Source organism: Delphinapterus leucas, chromosome 7 (genome assembly GCF_059928025.1).
Source record: "Delphinapterus leucas isolate spDelLeu-1000000601 "Yukka" chromosome 7, BTC_Dleu_Yukka2, whole genome shotgun sequence".
NCBI lineage: Eukaryota > Metazoa > Chordata > Mammalia > Artiodactyla > Monodontidae > Delphinapterus > Delphinapterus leucas.
In genome coordinates this window covers 54,205,306-54,227,887 of record NC_143135.1, presented here as the reverse complement: position 1 = coordinate 54,227,887, position 22,582 = coordinate 54,205,306, and the positions used below count along the sequence as shown (strand labels likewise).

Below are 22,582 nucleotides of genomic sequence, written 5' to 3'. Positions count from 1 at the left end.
GCCCCATAGGGACTTTCCTCTGAGCTCAGATACCAGCTCCAGCTGAACAGTGCCTCCTTTTCAGACATGAGTTTGGAGTCCCCAAATTCTTCAATACTCCTCCTGTCAAGAGACAGACTCTATGACTTTGACCAATGGAGTATTGTGAGAGTGATACAATTTGAGTTGAGACTAGGTTATAAAAGGCCCCACTGCTTCCACCTGGTTCTCTAGAGATGCTCCCTCTGAGGCAAGCCATCTGTCAGGCAAGAAGTATTCATTGCTGTATTATATTACACTGCAGTTATGTCCTTGGGACTTCGTAGGCAGTGTTAAAGTGCCAAGTTTTTAATTCTTGGGTTTGCTTTATAGTTATTTTTGTTTCTCCTTTTCTATCATTTGCCAGTTTCCCCAAGCATTTCCTCCCATAACCCTCCCTCTTAAATAGTTATTTCTAATATTCTATGGGCTGAGAATCCAAATATTCAATGCAGTAAGAAGTAGCAAAAAATAAAATAATTATACTTAGAGCCAGAGTTTAAAGAACTCTTCCATAATTAATAACCTTGAGATCTTCACAGTATGAATTCAGTGATCTTTATTTGGTTGCCCAGAAGTTCTTTTTATATCATTCTCAAGTAGTTAAATTCAGGTTGCCTAAATAAGCTGATCTCTAGACAGGTGAGATGCAAATGTTTTAAAAGGTATTCTAAAAATTTCACTAGAGTAAATTTTCACATTGGTTCAAAGGAAAATTTTCTTCCCCTTTCCATAAATATTTCGGCTCTCTCAATTCTTGAGATGAATTTGAGATTAAACATAGACTGATCCCCTGGTAAAGAGATCAATATGTACACATTCATTCATTAAATCATTTAACAATATATACTGAGTGCTTACTATGTGACAGGCATTGATTTAAACACTTGGGAGAGTAGCAGTGAATAAGATAAAGTCCTCGCTCTCAAGAAACTTACAGTCTAGTTGGGGGAGGTAAACAAGTTAACACATGACTGGTTATAAATGCCGTGAAGAAAAATAAGGCTTGCTAAGGGGAAAGAGTGATACAGACGTATTATTTGAGCAGGGTGATCAGAGAGAATTCTGATTCCATTTTTGCTATAAATGGCTGACCTCCAACAAATTCTTGAATTTATTTATTTTATTTATTTTTTGGCTGTGTTGGGTCTTCATTGCTGTGTGCGGGCTTTTCTCTAGTTGAGGTGAGTGGGGGCCACTCCTCACTGCAGTGCATGGGCTTCTCCTGTTGCGGACCATGGGCTCTAGGCACGTGGTCTTCAGTAGTTGTGGCGTGTGGGCTCAGTAGTTGTGGCGCGTGGGCTCAGTAGTTGTGGCGCACAGGCTTAGTTGCTCTGCTGCATGTGGGATCTTCCTGGACCAGGACTTGAACCCATGACCCTTGCATTGGTAGGCAGATTCTTAACTACTGCGCCACCAGGGAAGCCCCAACAAGTTCTTTATTAGGGGAACAAGGAAAGAAAAGTGGCAACCAATTTATTTCAGGGAAGGAGACAAATTAAGTTGGGGACTTCAGATACTCGTGCTTTCCCAGTCCCTACTCGGGGGATCTGGCTGCTTTTTTCCCCTTAAATTTGTTCTCTATAAACAAAGATACGATGATCAACAAGAAATGGAAATGTTTATATCCTACTTGCACTAAAAAAGGAGATGAATGATCTACTTAAAATGTAGATCATGTGCCAGAGGTCAGTTACTAGAGCTGTCACCCTTTAAAGATGAGAAAACAGCTTCAGAGAGAGTAAGCGACTTGCTTAAGATCACCCGGTGGCAGAGGCAAAGTTGGAACATAAGTTTCTGATTCCGTCTGTGACACCGTTGTATTTGAAGAGTAAAGAAAGAAACACTCCAATACTAGGCTAAAAAAGTCTATTTCCTACCTGAAAAGGATGTGAAGATAAGAGCCAAGGCCAGTTAAAATATGCCACCATGCATGAAACTGTGTGGTAACAGCTATGATAGGTGGCACCTTCTTTCGAAAGTTCCTGTGTGGAGAGGGGGGGAAAATATGCATGTCAATTATTTTTTATATTTAACAACTAATGCTGACAGTCTTAGAGCATTTTGAAATTTTGAAATGTCATTCTCAAACATGGCAATTATTTAATTTCCTTATGTCTGCTGTATTGTTTTCCAAAGTGTATTATGAGGAACAGTATTCCTAGCAGAAGTTCCATGAAGAAATGACTCTTTGGTCAAAATAAATGTAGGAAACAGTACATAGGTTATTGCCCTCTTGGAGACTTGTAATGCATATTAACAAATTATAGGCTTTAAAAAGTCCTACCATAACTAAACAGGTTATCTTCATTTTTTTCAGGTAACCTACTAATACATGGAACCCTTCTTTCAGGTAATATCTTATTAACACCTTATGTAACCTACTAATACATGGAACCCTTCTTTCAGGTAATATCTTATTAACACCTTACAGAACAAGTGTTTCCTGGAAAAACACTTTGGGAAACACTGGTCAACTTAGCTATTCACTCAAGAAACTAGACACGAGCTTTTTCTATGCCCTATGTACAACCATCATTTCAGAAGAGCACCAAACAGTCTATAAAGTCTTTTTGTATTTATAATATTATTTCACTTCATAGTGAGTCTTTGAGGTGGCTTTATAATCTTTGCTTTCAAGATGAGGAACCTAAAACGCAGAGAGATTATTGAGTTGCCCCAGTCACTCAGCTAGTGGTACAGCTGAGTCTCAAATTCTAGATCTTTGGATTAAGTGTGTATCATATTAATATTCTCATTTATTAGAGGGGGGAAATTCAATGTGAAACACCAAATTATTTTCTAGATATTCCCACAAATTTTGCAGACATCTTTAAGAACCTACTTTATTTCTTAGTAGAAACAGAGGATCTCACCCAGAGGATGATGACTTATCTCTGCATTGTAAAAGCCCCAGTTGGGGTTCTGATGGATATTATGGTACTGATTCAGAACCACTCACTTAGATCTTAGTTTTTTAAGCAAGATGTATTATTTGCTTATGTGCATGTAAAGTCTACATTTCAAACATACGCAAAAGTAGGCAAAATAATAATGTACCCATTACCCAGCTTATCTAAACTTCTCCCCTCCCATATTATTTTGAAGCAAATCCCAGATATTGTTATCATTTTCCCTCTAAATATTTCAGTATATACCTCTAAAAGGTTAAAACTTCTTTAAAACATAACTATAATACCATTTTCACACCTAAAAGATTAATAATAATCCCTTAACATCATTAGATATTCGATTACTGATCATAAACTCTTTTTTTTTTAAACACTTGGTTTGTTTGAATCAAGATCCAAAAAAAAGTAATTACATTGAGTTTGGTTGATAATATCTCTTAAGTCTCTTTTAATCTTATGTTCCTCCTCCCTTTTTTGCCCCCTCTGCAATTTATTTGCTGAAGAGACTAGGTCATTCATTCTATAGAGTTCCCACAGTTTGAATTTTGCTGATTGCCTTTTTGTGGTGCTATTCAATACATTCCTCTGTTGTCCATGATTATGCAAAACTATTAGGTCAGAATTTTGAGTTGGAAGGATCCACTAGTTTAACCTACTTAACAAGTTCATTTTATGGAAACTGAGGCCCAGACAGACAGTGTCTTAGGTGACAGACTAGAGTCCAGAGACCCAAGATTAAAATTCCAGTGAATATATAATTGCTGAAAAGGTAGTAAAAAGGAATACTTGCCTTTCTTAGAAAATAACATTAAGCATATTAAAGTACAAAATTATATACACGTATTTCACATGCTTATTACAAATCATTCCTATTTCTTACTTCTTCAGTAAAGCAGATTAGGCAGATTTCAAAGCCCTAGTCAATATTTGATTAACCGTATAGTACTGCAATGCATACACAAAAAATTCCTACAGATGTTATGGAATATTCTTAGGTCCAAATTTTTACGTAATTTAAACAAGGATTCCCAGAATTTAGCTTTATTGTGCTATATGTACATTTTTAATTTCAATGATGCCAAAAATTCACTTCAGTGCACTAATAATTCTATATGCCTATGAAATGGTCTGCTTAATAGATTCCAAAAATATTTTTCAGAGATTGAAAATATATCTTACCTCAGTGAATCACAAAAGATGTTATCTATGTTCCATAATAAAAATCCCAATAAAAATACACCCAAGGATGTATAACCCAGTCCTCTAAGCCATGGATAAACCCTGTGGGTAAAAAAAAAAGCAAAATGAAATTTTGTCAATTCATGTCATGATGAGAGCTTGAAGTCATCACTGTCATGAGAGGAAAAGGTTTTCATAAGTATTAAAAGCAAACTTATTTATTAAATTCTCTAATACATTTGCCTATTACATTTAGCCATTAAAAGGTACTAAGAAAAAAATGTGCCACTAAGACTTTGCTAAGTGTATCAGAGAGTAACCTGAAAGTACCCAGTAACTTTATCAGTCACTTGGAAGAGGCAGAGGGGTGGTGGAATAGAAAGAACATTAATTGAGTCATTTGCTGAGTCAGGTACTACAGTATATTAGATACACACAATATATATACATAAACACACACACATGAATACAATCTTCAAATGAACTCTGTGAGACAGGTATTATTCTTTTTGCTTCGCTGATGAGGGAACTGAAGCTTGGTGAGTTATCCAAAATAACAGGTATAGCTAATGTATTTTTTATAGCTTTATCCATCACCTCCAAAAGCTTAGTTTATATATATTTTTAGAATGTTATATAAATGGAATAATACAGTATGTTCTCTTTGTTATACGGCTTCTTTCATTTGGCATAATTATTCTGAAATTCATCCATGTTGCTATGTGTATCAACACTCATTTCCTTTTACTGCTGAGTAGTATGCCACTATATGGATATACCACAATTTATTTATCTGTCCAAATGTTGGTGGACATTTGTGTTGTTTTGTTTTTTGCTATAACAAATAAAACAGCTATGAACATTAATAAATAACTCTTTGTATGGACATATGCTTTCATTTCTCTTGGGTAAAAAGCTACGAGAAGAGCTGAATTGTCTGGCAGGTGAATGTTAAACTTAAGACAGCTAAACTGTTTTACTAAGTGATTCTATCATTTTACATTCCCACCAGCAGGGTAGGAGTGTTTTTTGTTCTACAACCTAACACTTGCTATGACATCAGTCTTTTTCATTTTAGTTGCCTCAGTATGTGTATAGAGGTATCCCATTGTGGTTTTTTTTTTTAGCAGTACGCGGGCCTCTCAGTGTTGTGGCCTCTCTCTTTGCTGAGCACAGGCTCCGGATGCGCAGGCTCAGCGGCCATGGCTCACGGGTCCAGCCGCTCCGCGGCATGTGGGATCTTCCCGGACCGGGGCACGAACCCGTGTCCCCTGCATCGGCAGGCGGACTCTCAACCACTGCGCCACCAGGGAAGCCCACCCATTGTGGTTTTAATTTTTATTTCCCTAATGATTGCTACCGAGCATCTTTTCATATGTTTATTTGCCATTCCTGTATCTTCTTTGATACGGTGTTTGTTGAATCTTTACCCATTAAAAAAGTTATTTGCCTTCTTATTATTGAGTTGTAAGAGTTCTTTATGTATTCTAATTTTAAGTCCTTTGTTGGACATATATTTTGCAAACATTTTCTCCAAGTCTGTGACTTGCCTTTCATTTTCTTTTTTTTGGATTCTTAAAAAGTTTTTTTTTTTAATTGAACTATAGCTTATTTACAATGTTCTGTTAGTTTCTGGTGTACAGCGAAGTGATTCAGTTTTATATACATATATATATATATATATATACACACATATATATATACATATACTTTTTCATATTCGTTTCCATTATGTTTTTTTTTGATGTGTTAATGTAGGTTTATTTTATTGTTATTTTATTAATTTTTTTTAATACAGCAGGTTCTTATTAGTTATCTATTTTATACATATTAGTGTATATATGTCAAACCCAATCTCCCAATTCATCCCATCACTACCATCACCACCCCCACTTTCCCCCCCTGGTGTCCATACATTTGTTCTCTATATCTGTGTCTCTATTTCCATCTTGCAAACCGGTTCATCTGTACCATTTTTCTAGATTACACATATATATGTTAATATACAATATTTATTTTTCTCATTCTGACTTACTTCACTCTGTATGATAGCCTCTAGGTCCATCCATGTCTCTACAAATGACCCAATTTCGTTCCTTTTTATGGCTGAGTAATATTCCATTGTATATATGTACCACATCTTCTTTATCCATTCGTCTGTCGATGGGCATTTAGGTTGCTTCCATGACCTGGCTATTGTAAATAGTGCTGCAATGAACATTGGGGTGCACATGTCTTTTTGAATTATGGTTTCCTCTGGGTATATGCCCAGTAGCGGGATTGCTGGGTCATATGGTAATTCTGTTTTTAGTTTTTTAAGGAACCTCCATACTGTTCTTCATAGTGGTTGTATCAATTTACATTCCCACCAACAGTGCAAGAGGGTTCCCTTTTCTCCACACCCTCTCCAGCATTTGTTGTGTGTAGACTTTCTGATGATGCCCATTCTAACTGGTGTGAGGTGATACCTCATTGTAGTTTTGATTTGCATTTCTCTAATAATTAGTGATGTTGAGCAGCTTTTCATGTGCCTCTTGGCCATCTGTATGTCTTCTTCAGAGAAATGTCTATTTAGGTCTTCTGCCCATTTTTTGATTGGGTTGTTTTATTAATATTGAGCTGCGGGCTTCCCTAGTGGCGCAGTGGTTAAGAGTCCACCTGCCAATGCAGGGGACATGGGTTTGAGCCCCGGTCCGGGAAGATCCCACATGCCGTGGAGCAACTAAGCCCGTGCACCACAACTACTGAGCCTGTACTCTAGAACCTGTGAGCCACAACTATGCCACAACTACTGAAGCCCGCGCACCCAAAGCCCATGCCCTGCAACAAGAGAAACTCGTGCATGGCAACGAAGAACCAATGCAGCCATAAAAAAAAATAAATAAATTTATTAAAAAAATATTGAGCTGCATGAGCTGTTTATATATTTTGGAGATTAATCCTTTGTCCATTGATTTGTTTGCAAATATTTTCTCCCATTCTGAGGGTTGCCTTTTCGTCTTGTTTATAGTTTCCTTTGCTGTGCAAAAGTTTTTAAGTTTCATTAGGTCCCATTTGTTTTTGTTTTTATTTCCATTGTTCTAGGAGGTGGGTCAAAAAAGATCTTGCTGTGATTTACGTCAAAGAGTGTTCTTTCTATATATTCCTCTAAGAGCTTTACAGTGTCTGGTCTTACAGTTAGGTCTTTAATCCATTTTGAGTTTATTTTTGTGTACGGTGTTAGGGAGTGTTCTCATTTCATTCTTTTACATGTAGCTGTCCAGTTTTCCCAGCACCACTTATTGAAGAGACTGTCTTTTCTCCATTGTGTATTTTTGCCTCCTTTGTCATAGATTAGTTGACCATAGGTGCATGAGTTTATCTCTGGGCTTTCTATCCTGTTCCCTTGATCTATATTTCTGTCTTTGTGCCAGTAACATACTGTCTTGATAGCTGTAGCTTTGTAGTATAGTCCAAAGCCAGGGAGTCTGATTCCTCCAGCTCCATTTTTTTCTCTCAAGATTGCTTTGGCTACTCGGGGTCTTTTGTGTATCCATACAAATTTTAAGATTTTTTGTTCTAGTTCTGTAAAAAATGCCATTGGTAATTTGATAGAGATTGCATTGATCCATTATGGTTTATTACAGGAAATTGAATATAGCTCCCTGTGCTATACAGTAGGACCTTGTTGTTTATCCCTTCTATATATAATAGTTTGCATCCACTAATTCCAAACTCCCAATCCATTCCCCACCCCTACCTCCCACCCTTGGTAACCACAAGTCTGTTCTCTACATCTGTGAGTCTGTTTCTGTTCTGTAGATAAGCCCCTTTGTTGCTCTTTTTCAAAATTGTTTTGGCTCTTCTAGGTCCTTTGCATTCCATGTAAATTTCAGAAATTGTTTCTCAATTTTTACCAAAAAGCCTGCAGAGATTTGGATTGTGATTGCATTGAACCTATAGATCAATTTGGAGAGAACTGACATCTTAATATCACTGAAGTTTTCTAACCCATGAAAATGATACATCTATTTATTTAGGGCTTCTTTAATTTTGCTCAGCAAAAAACTGTTCACCACAATATACAGAGCTTGCATATATTTGCTAAATTTAATCCTTAAACATTTGATGTTTTTGATGGTACTGTAAATTGTACTTTCAAAAATTTCACTTTCCAACTGTCTGGTGCTAATACATAGAAATATGATTTTTGAATACTGACTTGAATCTCATGACCTTGCTGAATTCCACTTATTGCTTCTAGTAGTTTTTTGGTACCTGTTCTGTGGTATTTTCTGTACACGATCATGTCATTTGCAAACACTATGTTGGCTAGGACTTCCACCAGTGTAGTATTGAACAGAAGTGGTGACAATGGATATCCTTGTTTTATTCTTGATTTTAAAGGTAACTTTTAAAAACATTTCATGACTAAATGTGTTAGATGCTGTAGTTTACAGGTTGAGAAAGTTTCATTCTATTGAGTTTGTAAAGGGTTTTATTTTGTTTATGTGGTTTATTTAGATCATAAATAGCAGCTGAATTTTTCAGAATGCTTTCTCTGAATCTATTGCTATCACCATGTAGTTTTTATATTCTGTTATTTTAACTATAAGTATTTGCACATAAACAAATGAAAGGGGTGATTAACTTAGAAATCATCAGGAAAGCACAAACCTGGCTGTGCATGAAAAGGACATTATTGCCATTGTTTGATGAAGGTTCTCAGAGATGAGCTTAAGAGAGTCATAGTACGCCTTCAGCTTTCCTGAGTTTATCATTGCCCCTTTTGAGGGAGGCAAGAATGAGTCCCAGGAAGCACAGAGTTCAGCATAGTGAAGGCATTTGGCAGAACTGCAGTGTGGGCCAGGTGCTGAGATGTGACAGGGATATGATCAGTGGGGGTGGGATACTCTCTATTTTCTCCTTCTAAGCTTACTTACCAGGGCCAATCTTCAGCTCTCAGAAGTAGTTCAAAGCAAAATTCTTCTGTGGGGTGAAATGAATGTCTTTGGTTATCCAGGTAGCAGGGCACGTGAGAGAGAGCAAGAACTTCATCAGCACATGGTCCATGCAAGCTAAGTACAGATAAGATTCTGGGGACAGACTACCTATATATTATCAGGTCAAGAGTAGTATAATACAGAATGCCCTCAACATATCTGTGTCTGGAGTCACACTGCTTCATTCTGGACTGGCTGCCTCTCTAGTGTACTGCTATCATCTGAAAAGTCCCTTCCCTTTGCCTTCACCTTGAGAATTGCCTTCACCTCTCTCTGTGTTGGATTTCCTATGTCTTGCATCCTATGTCTTCCTCCTTTTTGGTTTTCTCTCTCATTTTGGTCAAACACATCCTTCAACAGGTTCCTGAGCAATAGTTTATGGAATATAAGTTTTGAGAGCTTGAATGTATGAAAATGTACTTTGTCACCATATTTTATAGACAGTTTGGCTAGGTTACTATCCTATAATTCTGGCTTCCAGTTTTGCTTTGGTAAGTCCAAAACCATTCTGATCCCTGATCCTTTGTGTGTATATCTGCCTTCTAACTCTATAAACTTGTAAGTGTCCTTGTCTATAATTCTTAAACTGGCATGGGTCTATTTCCACCCACTATGCTTAGTACCCAATGGGTTCTTTCAATCTAATAACTCATGTATTTCAATTGTAGGATATTTTCTTGAATTGTTTTGGTGATGATTTCCTCCCTTCCATATTCTCTGCACAGTACCCCCTCCCCCTTTTTTATGTTGGTCCTTCTATTCCGGCTCAGTAATAATTCTGTTGAGTCCCTTCTATTCTCCATTTCTTTCTCATAATTCTGATGGCCCCCAGGTTGTGGTCCATGAACTTAAGGAAACACCTGCTATTTGGCCACAGCAGTGGTGGTGAGTGGGCCCAAGGTCCTGAGGCCCCAAGCTGTCCTGTTTACTCTGGACCATACCATGGGTTTAGTGCCTCTCCTGTGGTAGATGCTTGCTGGTGAATAGGGGGTGATGGACCATAAGACAATAACAATGTATATTCAGGAGAAAGAATTCCAGTGCCTTCTTTAACTGTACCTTTCAAACCATTCATTTCATTTTATCATATTTTTAATATCCTCTTTGGGGGGGTTCTCTGAATGTTCCTTTTTTATAGCATCTTACTCTTCATAGATACAGTATATATCTAGGAATATTAATGAATTATAATATTTGCTGTCATTTTGTTGTTTTTGAAGTTTCTTCATGCAAAATTTGTTCACTCTAAGCTGATTTATTCCCTTATTATTTGTTTTGGCCTCTTTCATACTGAATGCATTCATCATATGTCTGGCACTGTCTCCTCATTCTTTTTTTTTTTTTTTTTTTGGTACGCAGGCCTCTCACTGTTGTGGCCTCTCCCGTTGCGGAGCGCAGGCTCCGGACACGCAGGCTCAGCGGCCATGGCTCACGGGCCCAGCCGCTCCACGGCATGTGGGATCTTCCCAGACCGGGGCACGAACTCGTGTCCCCTGCATCGGCAGGCGGACTCTCAACCACTGTGCCACCAGGGAAGCCCCTCCTCATTTTTAGAGTAGAAAACTAAAAAGGTGATCACAAGCTCTAAGCATATGGTTGAGGGCTTTAGACTGGTAACCTTCACCATAGGGTTATTTTTCTGGGCCAATTGTTAGGGAACCCCCAGTATCATCAGGTCTTTTAGGCTGCTCATATTCTCTATAAGAAGATTCTTTCAATATTCTGCCTAGACGTCTTTGCATTCAGCATTCATAAAGCATAAGGTCACCCAATTTACCTGATTTCAGTACGGTATTTGCATGCTCAGTTGTGCCTGGCAAAATCCAATCTAGAGATACTGTTCACCCTTTCCAGAGAATAAACCTGCAGACTTCTGCAGTTGCTCCATGGCATGCAGTTGGGTGACAGAGCCTAAGCAATTAACAGTTTCTTAGAGCTTTTAACCAAACCTCTTTATTTTAGACCCCTCCTCCATCTCCTTTGCCAAACTGCCTGTTGCTGCTAATGCCTGATACTCAAGAATCAATTCTCTGATGTAAACTGGAGATTCTTGACTTAGAATCTGGCTTTCTTGGGTTAGTTAAGGCAGTTAGCAGTAATCCATTTACTTTCTAGCTTCTAAAATTTTATTGAGTCTTCTCCTTGTGGGTTTATGCTTTATAAATAAATTCCTTTGTTGTAGTCTTAGGGTTCCAGAAAGGAACAAAATTAGATACCTGTTGATCTTCAACATTGTACCTGTTTTTTTAAATTAATTTCTGCCTTTTATCAGTGTCATTCTTCATTTTTCATTGGGTTTATTCTATTCATCTGTTTTCTAATTACTCAAGTTGAATACTTAGTTCATTATTCTTCAGCCTCTCTATTCCTAATGTAAACATTTCCCTCTAAGAACCACTTTAGCTACATCTTACTTTGGTTTATAGTATTTTCATTATGATTCCATTCTAAGTATTTCAATATTTCTATTATGATTTCTTTTTTAACTCATATTTACAAGTATAGTTTTAGGTTTCCCAATATATGGGCTATTTTGACTAATCCTGTTTTGTTTTAACTAATTGTCAGAGAACATGCAATGCATGATACCAATTCTTTAAAATTTGTTGAACTTTGCTTTAAAGCTAATATTGGCAGATTTAATAATTACTCCATGCATGGGTGAGAAGATCATGCATCCTTTAATTGTTGAGTATATTAAATCATTTTATGTTATTCAAATTTTATCAATCTTATTCATATTTTTGGGGCTGAGTTACTGTGTTAAAATATCTCATCATGATAGAGTAAGTTACCTATCTCTCCTTTGTAATTCTGTCAATTTTTGTTTAAAATTTTCCATACAAGTTTAGAGTTGTTTTGGGTTGTGGTAAATTGAATCTTATAATAACAATGTAATAAACACATTTGTTATGAATAATGCCTTAAATTTCTTTGTTATTAAAATAGCTAGTCCAGCCTTCTTTTAGTCAATACTTGTATGGCATGTATCTTTTTCTTTCAAAATTACTATGTATTGGGCTTCCCTGGTGGTGCAGTGGTTGGGAGCCCGCCTGCCGATGCAGGGGACACGGGTTCGTGCCCCAGTCCGGGAGGATCCCACATGCCGCGGAGCGGCTGGGCCCGTGAGCCATGGCCGCTGAGCCTGCGCATCCGGAGCCTGTGCTCCGCAGTGGGAGAGGCCACGATAGTGAGAGGCCCGCATAATGCCAAAAAAAAAAAAAAAAAAATTACTATGTATTTATATTTTAACCATGCTTCTTATGAACAGTAGATACCTGGATTTTTCCCTATTTGAGTCTTTGTCTTTTAATTGCTTAGCTCTGTTCATTTATATTTACTGTGACTACTGATACATTTTGAATTATTTCTACCCCTTCATTTTTTGCTTTGTATTTGTCCTCACTTTTCTCTGTGTCCCGTTCCCCCTTCTGATTTCTTTTGGATTCGGTTTTTATAATCCCATTTACTCCATGTTTTTGTAATTGAAATTGTGAAATCAATTACTGTTTTTAGTGGTTACCAAAAAAGCACATGTAAAATCCAAAATTAATCACTGAATGTACCCTATCCCCAAATAAGAAAGGCCTTAGGAACTATGTGACTAAGATTATTCTCTTGTATCTCACGTGTTACTTTGTCATCATTTTAGTTCCTTAAAAGAACAAAAAATCTCTCAAATTAGATATTATTAAAGTCATAATATTTTGTTCAGATAGTCCCACACGTTTTTCACTTTTTCTCCTTCACTGTTCTTTCTTGTATCTCAACTCTTCCTCCTAAAGAATATCTTTTAGAAGGTCTTTTAGTGAGGTGTACTAGTAAAATTTCATCATTTCTATTTGTCTCAAAATGTTTTCACCTAACCCTTGTTCTTGAAAGATATTTGGGTATACAATTCTTGACTTGATGCTTAATTTCTCTCAGCACTTTGAAGGTAATAGTCTACTGTGTTTTGGCTTCCACTGTTGCTGCTGCTAAGCCTGCTGTAGACTATTTGTTATGCCTTCATTGGTAATATGTTTTTTATCTCTGGATGTTTTTAAGATCTTAGTCTTTGGATTTCAGCAATTTTAGTGTGCTTTTTGAAAACAGGTGTCAATCAGGATTCAACTGCAGATAATACCTTTATCTAAAGCAGAAAATAATTTAATAGTTTCAATTCTGAAAGAAATGCTCAACAGATTTAGGCTCTCTGGGAATGACTTACGAACACTACTACAGAATTATCTTGCCGAAGGAATATTTTTCTTTTTCACATTTATGAAGCTGGAGAATTGGAAAGCCTCTGGACCAACTGCTGCATCCAGCATCATACCATCTTAGCTATAATTCACAGTCAGGAAGCTGCCATCACACCTGTTTGTTCCAGAGCTATGATGCACACCCTAGATCCATATAAGTAAATGGATGCCTACAAACTACCACTTCTCCTTCCCACTTAACTTGGTTCTGAATTCAAGACTCATGTGAATACATGTGATTGGCAAAACACCTGAATGTACCTGAAAACTTACCTGCAAAGGTAAGATGGGAAATAGAGGTTTTAGCTTTTTAGCATCTACATTACAGGAAGGCTTACTTGAAAGAGGCTGAAACAACGTTGAATGAGCTAATCTATCAAATCTGCCATACCTGAGAAAGATTTTCTTTCATTTATCCTGTTTGGGAATTATTATTTTTGAAGCTGAAGAGTTATGTCTTTTACCAATTCTAGAAAATAATAACCTATTATCTCTTTGAATATCTCTTCTTTCCCCATTTTTGCTATTCTCTCTCTTTGCAACTGCAATTAGACATGTTATTTCTCTGTGATGCTTTCTGGCTTATTTCTTTAGACTTGTCTCTCCATTTAATTAATTCTCTCTTCAACTGTCTAATCTACTTTTAACTTATCCATTGAGTTTTTTATTTCAATGATTTTTTTAATTGAAGTTGATTTACAATGTTGTGGCAATCTCTGCTGTACAGCAAAGTGACTCAGTTATACACACACGGACATTCTTTTTTAATATTCTTTTCCATTATGGTTTATCACAGAATATTGACTATAGTTCCCTGTGCTATACATTAGGACCTTGTTGTTTATTCATTCTAAATGTGATAGTTTGCATCTACCAACCCCAAACTCCCAGTCCATCCTTCTCCCTCTCCCTCTCCCCCTCAGCAACCATAAGTCTGTTCTCTATGTCTTATGAGCCTGTTTCTGTTTTGTAGATAGGTTCATTTCAATGATTATTTTTAATGTCTTTGATTCTTTTTCAAATCTGTAATTTCATTTTTAATAATCTCCTGTTCCTTGGTCATATTTTAATTTTCTCTATTTTTTCATTAAATATTTAAAAAATAGTTACTTTATATTTCAGCATCTGATTTGCGGGGGTTATTTCTGCTGTTCTGTTTCTCCTGACTTTTGCTTATGGTAGCTTATTTCCTATTCTGGTCTTAGAATTATTGATTGTGCGCATATGTTTGAGCGCCAATCTGTGGAAATCCTGAGGGGCCTACATTAAGGTATATTTCTTTGAAGTTAATTTGCTTTTGCTTCTCTTAGATACATTGGGACTCTATGAAAGGTGGATCAGTTTGAATTAATTTTACATCTTGAGGTTTCCCAGACAATGAAGGTTATGTACATTTGAATCTCAAACATGTGTGAAGGCATACTAGTGATTATAGATTCTCAGGGAAGTAATATTTCCTACCTAAAACTGAGGCTGAAAGACAAGTTGCCTTGTCATCTTCTGTCACTGAAGGGCAAATTTTTTTCTAGCCCAGGCTTCCACTGACAGTATCTCTATGATGGTCCTGACTTTATGTGTACATGTGTGTGTGGTGGCGGAGAGGGAGTTCCAATTGCTCATCTTAAACATGCCCTAAGCTTTGTCTTCTATCTACCTTCAATCTCAAACCTAAAGTTCTGATTTCCTGGTATCTGCAAATGCCTTCAAGTTGATCATGATTTGTCATGATCATTTGTCAGTCTAGTCTTCAGCTCCACCTTTGGAGTTAATGCTTTGGAATTTTCTTTACATTCTTTTGAGCTCAGCTATGCATTTAAAAGAACATCTATTGTATTTTATCTGGAATTTCTAGATGTTTTGTTACAGGAGAGATTTTCACATATCTTCTCAGACATAATAAAAGAAACAGAAGTTTCAGAGTTTCAGTTTGATTTAAAAAATCTTTACTGATAAGCACTATTCTGAGTTCCAGGAGTTATCAAGATAACTAAGACTTCAAGAAAACTTACAATCCAGTTGGGCAAAGAGATAAGTAAATAATGAACAGTACAAAATGATCACAAAATGGAGATATAAGAAAGAAGCTGTGGTAAAGCAGATGGAAGAAAGACGTTTTTATTTCATAGGATTTCCATTTTATATAGGTCCATCATTTATTTCTAAAAGTATTGGTACCCTATCTATCAGACTTGAATTTAAGGCAAGAACTGTGTTTTATATGCTTCTTTACATTTCCCTAAGGTGCCTAGACTAAAAACTGGAGACTTCTGCTTCTGGGAAGATGAAACGAACATAATCTTCCCTATTTTTCCCACTAAGTACAATTTAAAACCTTGAACATTATATATAAAAAACATAAGAAGACTCTGAAAGGTGGAGAGAAGGAGGCAGACTGGTTCAGGACTTTGGGACCCGAGTAATGCTACTGTGATAAATTCCATATGTTTTCTTGTTGCCTCGGACACCCGAGAGTTGGAACTGAAGAAGCTAGTAAACCAGAAACACCACTAGGCACAGACAAAAAACAGCCCAACAAAAGCCTGCTCTCTCTCCAAAGAACCAGGAAAAAGGCAGTCTAGCAAGATAGAAAACTTACATAATAACCACTCTACAGCCAAACAATACAGAAAAAACTGTGGCCTCACCCCCATCCATTCTCAAAGCCTGAGTGGGAAGCCTAGACTTCATTCCTCATCAGGCCTTAAGAAGGTGCCCTAACCTCCTGCCACAGTAATGTCAAGCAGAGAGGGGCTGGATCTTTCCCCACCCAGCAGTAACAAGCTCTCCACTTCCTGCAGTGTCAGTGGAGACCACATGGAGAGCCTGAACTTCCATCTTCATGTGGTAATAACGAGGTGGTATGAGAGTAGACCTACTGGGGAGTCAGAATTTCTACCACTGACCAGAGGTAACAAGGTCATACCACTGAGCTGTCAGTGGAGGCCACATGGTGAGAAATAATTAGGCACTCTTGCCCTTCCCAGGCAGGGTGGTATCAGGAAGGCCTAGTAGAGAGTGGAAATTCCTACCCCAGCTCAGCAGTAATGAGGAGCTCTTTCCCCCATTTGTGTGTCAAGAGATGGCAAGGAAGAACCTGGACTCCTACCAGTACCTGGCAATAATGAGGTGGCACTCAGGGACCTGTGGGACTATAAGGAAGATCTAGCATCCATGTTATTGGTGTCCCAGAAGAAGAGGAAAAAGAGGGCAGGAATGAAAAAGTACTTCATGAAATAATGGCTGAAAACTTTCAAAGCTGGCATACACACACACATAACGAACACAAACAAACAACAACACTATAACCCACAGATTCAAGAAGCTAAATCTACGTCAAACAGGTTAAAACCAAAGAAATCCACATCAAGACACAACACAGGCAAATTTATGAAAACTAAAGACAAGGGAAAAATGTTGAAAAGCAGTAAGAGAAACAATACTTTACCCTACACCATATGCAAAAAACAATCTGAATGACAGATTTCTCATCAGAAAACTTGAAGGCCAGAAGGATGTGGCACATTTTTCAAGTTTTAAAAGAAAAGAACTGTCAACCTGGAGTTCTATATCCAGTGAAAATATTCTTTAGGAATGAAACAGAAATCAAGACATTCTCAGATGAAGGAAAACTAAGAGGATATGTTGCCAGATCTACCCTAAGAGAATGGCTAAGGAAGTTTTCAAAACAGAAAGGAAATGATGAAAGAAGAAATCTTGGAATGTTAGGCAGGAAGAAAGAGAAATGGAAAGAGTAAAAATTTGGTTAGATTATAATACATTTTACTTCTCTTGAGTTTCCAAAGTATGATTTATGATTGGGGCAAAAATCAAAATACTATCTGATGTGGTTATAAATGCATGCAGAGAAAATACTTAAGATAATTATATTTTAAATGGGGCAGGAAAAAGGCAGTGTTACAGGTTGAAGTGTTTTCCCTCAAAAAAGATATGTTGAAGTCCCAACCTCCAGTATCTTAGAATGTGCCCTTATTTGGAAATAGGGTCATTGAAGATGTAACTAGTTAAGATAAGGTCATGCTGTAGTGGAATGGGCTCCTAATCCAATATGGCTCAAATTCTTGTAAGAAGACAGCCATGTGAAGACACAGAGACACAGGGAGAACACCATGTCGTGACAAAGGCAGAGAATGGAATTATGCAGATAAGAGTCAAGGAATGCCAAAGATTGCCAGCAAACCACCAGAACCTAGAAAGAGGTGAGGATGAATCCCCCTACAGGTTTCAGAGGAAGCATGGCCCTACTGACACCTTGATTTTGGACTTCTAGCCTCCAGAACAACGAATTTCAGTTATTTTAAGCTATCCAGCTTGTGGTGTTTTGTTATAGCTGCCCTAGGAAACAAATATAGGTATGTAAAGGGAAGGTAAGATTTCTGCACTTCACTGGAACTGGTAAAATGTTAACACCATTAGACTGTGATGTTATGTATGAAACCGAGCAGGGCCCTGTGGGGTTCCCAGGCATGGAGGCCTGCTTTGTCTCCAGCCTCCATGACCTTCCCTGAGTTCTAAAGGGCAGATTCCAACAGTTGCTAATCAAGGGAGGAGCAGCCAAGAAACCACCTGAGGCAAGATTAAAGGGACCAGAGAAGCTCATCAAGATTAGGAGACCACCTGAGACAAGATGAAGGGAGTGCAAGCGCTGCACACACCCTAATCTTGTCAGCAACCCCACCCTTGAACTATTGCTATAAAACCCCTCATCAAATCCTCCCAGGTTGGGACACATAGTTTTCCAGGGCAGGAGCCCGCTGTGTCCCCCTCTGCCTGGGAAAGCAATATAGCTATTCTTTTCTACTTCACCCAAAACTCTGTCTCTGATATTTGACTTGGCACCAGTGTACACAGGGTGAGATTTTGGCATCATGTATATATAATGTAATACTAAAAACAATCACTAAAAAAACTATACAAGGAGAAAGACTCACAAACACTAGAGATATACTAAAATGGAATTCTAAAAAATGTTCAAGTAACTCACAGGGAGGCAGGAAAAAGAAAATATAGAACAAACAGAAATCAAAACATAAAATAGTAGAATTAATCCTTAATATAAAAATTATATTAATATAAATGATCTAAATAAACCAATTAAAAGAGACTGGAAAAGTGGATTCAAAATCATTACCCAAGTGTATGATATCCAAAAGGAAACTCAATTCAAATATACCAATACAGGCATGTTGAAAGCAAGAGTATGAAAAAGTGTATCATGCAAACATTAATCAAAAGAAATCTATGTTGATATGGCTATATTAATGAGAGATGAAGTGGAGTTCAGACCAAAGAAAATGACCAGAGACAGAGAAGGACATTACATGATAACAAAAGGGACAATCCACCAAAAAGACATAGGAATTCTAAATGTCTATGCATCAAACAAGAGAACTGCAAAATAGGGTAGATGACCGAATGAAGCAAAAATTGATAGAATGAATGAGAAATAGATAAATCCACAAGTATATTTGGAGACTTCAACACCCCCCTCTCAACTGATGGAACAACTACCCAGAAAATCAACAAGGATATAAAAAAACTCAAAGACACCATTGTGCAGCAAATGGTTAATTCATTGGGGTTGGGCTGTGCAAATACTGTACATCCCAAAGAAAGGATTGGCCCTTGACTGGTTCCTGGGAGATAATGCCTAATTCCTTCAAATATCCTGTTCTATAAGACTGTCTTTTTATACCTGACACCTAGGGCCACACCATAAAGTTTACACTAATAATGTGACTAACAGTAAATGCCTGTTTTTTTGTTTGTTTCTTTGCTTAGGGTGCTGGGCCACGCTGTATCAGTTTAACCTCAGGTTAAATGTAACCATGAGTATAACATTTTTTCTGAGCTTTGTGAGTCTTTCTAGAAAATCTTTGAACCTGAGTGTGGTCTTGGAGATCCCTGACACAACCATCAAACAACATGATCTAATAGACATTTATGGAAAAGTTCCTCCAGCATCAGCTGAATACGTATTCTTTTCAAGCACACATATGGAACATATGCCAAGAAAGGCCATATCCTGGTCTCCCAAGAAAACTACAGGTCCAGACGGTTTCTGTGTAGAATTTTTACCCAACATTTAAAGAAGAATTAACACCAACTCTATGCAATTTCTTCCAGAAAACAGAAGGAAAAGGGAACATTTCCCAATTGATTTTATGAAGCTAATATTACCCTGAAATCCAAATCAGACAAAGACAGTACAAAAATAAAACTATAAACCAATATCTATCTTGAATATAGATGTAAAAATCCTTAACAAAATATTAATAAGTATCATTCAGCAATATATAAAGATTTTTACACCGTGACTGAGTAGGGTTCATTCAGAATACACAGTTGGTTCAGTATTTGAAAATTAATCAGTGTAATACACCATACTAAAAGGAAAAATATCATATGATCAAATCAAGTGATATGAAAAAAGCATCTGACAAAATTCAGCACAATTCAGGATAAAGACTCTCAGAAAATTAGGCATAGAGAGTAACTTCTTCAACTTGATAAAAAGCATCTATAAAATCTATACAGATAACATTGTACTTAATGGTAAAAGACTGAATACTTTTCCCCTAAGACTGGGAACAATGCAAGGATAGCTGCTCTCACCACTGTTATTCAACATAGTCCTAGAAGTTCTAGTCAGGGCAATAAGGCAAAAGAAGAAATTAAAAGCACATACATTATAAAGGATGATATAAACCACTGTCTCTACTTGCAGCAAATCTCAAGGAATCTACAAAAGTCTCCTGGAACTATTAAGTTCAGCAAGGTGGCAGAATACAAGGTAAAAAAATCAATCGTATTTTTTTCTCTTTTTAAAATTTAAGCTAATATTTACTGACTGCCTCCTATGCTCTGGGTATTCTTCATAGAGCTGAAAATGCTCTGCATGAATTACTACATTTAAACCTCATAAGAACCTCACAAAGTAGGCATTAATTTTTTTTAACATTTTCAATATTTTTTATATTGCTTACACAATGAATTGATGATATCTTGACATACTGGTTATATATAATAGGATTAAAATAAATTTCACTGATTTCTTTTTATTTTTTTCTTTTCCATTATAGTTTATTATAAGATACTGTTTCCTGTGCTATACAGTAGGACCTTGTTGTTATCTATTTTATATATACTAGTTTGTATCTGCTAATCCCAAACTCCTAATTTATCCCTCTGGTATCCCTTTGGTAACAATAAGTTTGTATTCTATGTGAATCTCTTTCTATTTTGAAAAACAGTTCAGAGACTTCCCTGGTGGCGCAGTGGTTAAGAGTCCCCCTGCCAATGCAAGGAACACAGGTTCGATCCTTGGTCTGGGAAGATCCCACATGCCACGGAGCAACTAAGTCCGTGCGCCACAACTACCGAGCCTGCGCTCTAGAGCCTGCGAGCCACAACTACTAAAGCCCAAGTGCCTAGAGCCCGTGCTCTGCAACAAGAGAAGCCACCACAATGAGAAGCCCATGTACTGCAGCGAAGAGTAGCCCCTGCTCACTGCAGCTAGAGAAGACCCAACGCAGCCAAAGATAAAATTAAATTTAAAAAAAGAAGTTCATTTGTGTCATACTTTTGATTCCACATATAAGTGATATCGTATGATATTTGTCTTTCTCTGCTTGACTTACTTCACTCAGTATGATAATCTCTAGGTCTATCCATGTTGCTGCAAATGGCATTATTTCATTCTTTTTTATGGTTGTATAATATCCCACTATATACACACATACACACATATCACATCTTCTTTCTCCATTCATCCATCAATTCTCTAGATATATGCCCAGGAGTGGGATTGTTGGATCCTATGGTAACTCAATTTTTAGTTTTTTAAGGAACTTCCATGCTGTTTTCCACAGTGGCTGCTCCAATTTACATTCCCACCAACAGTGTAAGAGGGTTTCCTTTTCTCCAAATCCTCTCCAGAATTTATTATTTGTAGACTTTTTAATGATGGCCATTCTGACTGGTGTGGGGTGATACCTCATTGTAGTTCTGATCTGCATTTCTCTAACAATTAGCAATACTGAGCATCTTTTCGTGTCTTACTGGCCATCTGGATGTCTTCTTTAGAGAAATACCTATTTCGGTTTTCTGGCCATTTTTTGATTGGGTTGTTTGTTTTTTTTTGTTATTAGTTTGTTTTTTTGTTATTGAATTATATAAGCTGTTTGTATATTTTGGAAATTGAGCCTTTGTTGGTCGCATCATTTGAAAATATCTTCTCCCAGTCCGTAGGTTGTCTTTTTGCTTTGTTTATGGTTTCCTTTGCTGTGCAAATGCTTATAAGTTTGATTAGGTCCCATTTATTTATCTTTGCATTTATTTCTGTTGCCTTGGGAGACTGACCTAAGAAAACATTGGTATGATTTATGTCAGAGAATGTTTTGCCTATCTTGTTTTCTAGGAGTTTATGGTATCATGTCTTATAATTAAGTCCTTAATCCATTTTGAGTTTATTTTTGTGTATGGTGTGAGGGAGGGTTCTAACTTCATTGATTTACATGTGGCTGTCCAACTTTCCCAGCGTCACTTGCTGAAGGGACTTTCTTTTCTCCATTGTGTATTCTTGCCTCATTTCTCAAAGATTAATTGATCATAGGTATGTGGTTTTATTTCTGGGCTCTCTATTCTGTTCTACTGATCCATGTCTGTTATTGTGCCAACACAATGCTGTTTTGATTATTGTACATTTGCATCAATAGCATTGTCTGAAGTCTGGAAGGGTTATGTCTCCAGCTTTGTTCTTTTTCCTCAGGACTGCTTTAGCAATTCTGGGTCTTTTATGGTTCCACATAAATTTTAGGATTATTTGTTCTAGTTCTGCGAAAAATGTCATGGGTAGTTTGATAGGGATCACATTAAATCTGTAGATTGCTTTGGGTAGTGTGGCCATTTTAACAATATTAATTATTCCAATCCAAGAGCATGGGATATCATTCCATTTCTTTGAATCAGTTTCCTTTATCAACGTTTTATAGTTGTCAGCATATAAAGTCTTTGACCTCCTTGGTAAAGTTTATTTGTAAATATGTATATATGTGTGTGTGTGTGTGTGTGTGTGTGTGTGTGTGTGTGTGTGTGTATATATATATATATATTTGATGTGATTTTAAAAGGGACTGTTATTTTACTTTCCCTTTCTGATAATTCATTGTTAGTGTAAAGAAATGTATGTTAATCTTGTAGCCTGTTACCTTGCTTAATTTGTTTATCA

The 22,582-nt window shown here is 37.0% G+C and overlaps 1 protein-coding gene across 2 annotated transcripts in view; it reads right to left on the bottom strand.

Annotated features, from left to right (window-relative positions):
• ACER3 (alkaline ceramidase 3) overlaps positions 1-22,582 on the bottom strand; it is a 187,643-nt gene that overhangs the window by 7,000 nt on the left and 158,061 nt on the right. Inside the window, exons 8-9 of one of the 2 annotated variants that reach the window (XM_022593886.3) lie at positions 4,110-4,211; positions 1,899-2,003 (exon numbers count right to left, since the gene is read on the bottom strand). In XM_022593886.3, the coding sequence (XP_022449594.2) occupies positions 1,899-2,003; positions 4,110-4,211 (207 nt within the window). The remainder of the gene's footprint in view (positions 1-1,898; positions 2,004-4,109; positions 4,212-22,582) is intronic. The other variant, XM_089915337.1, reaches the window with a different exon arrangement.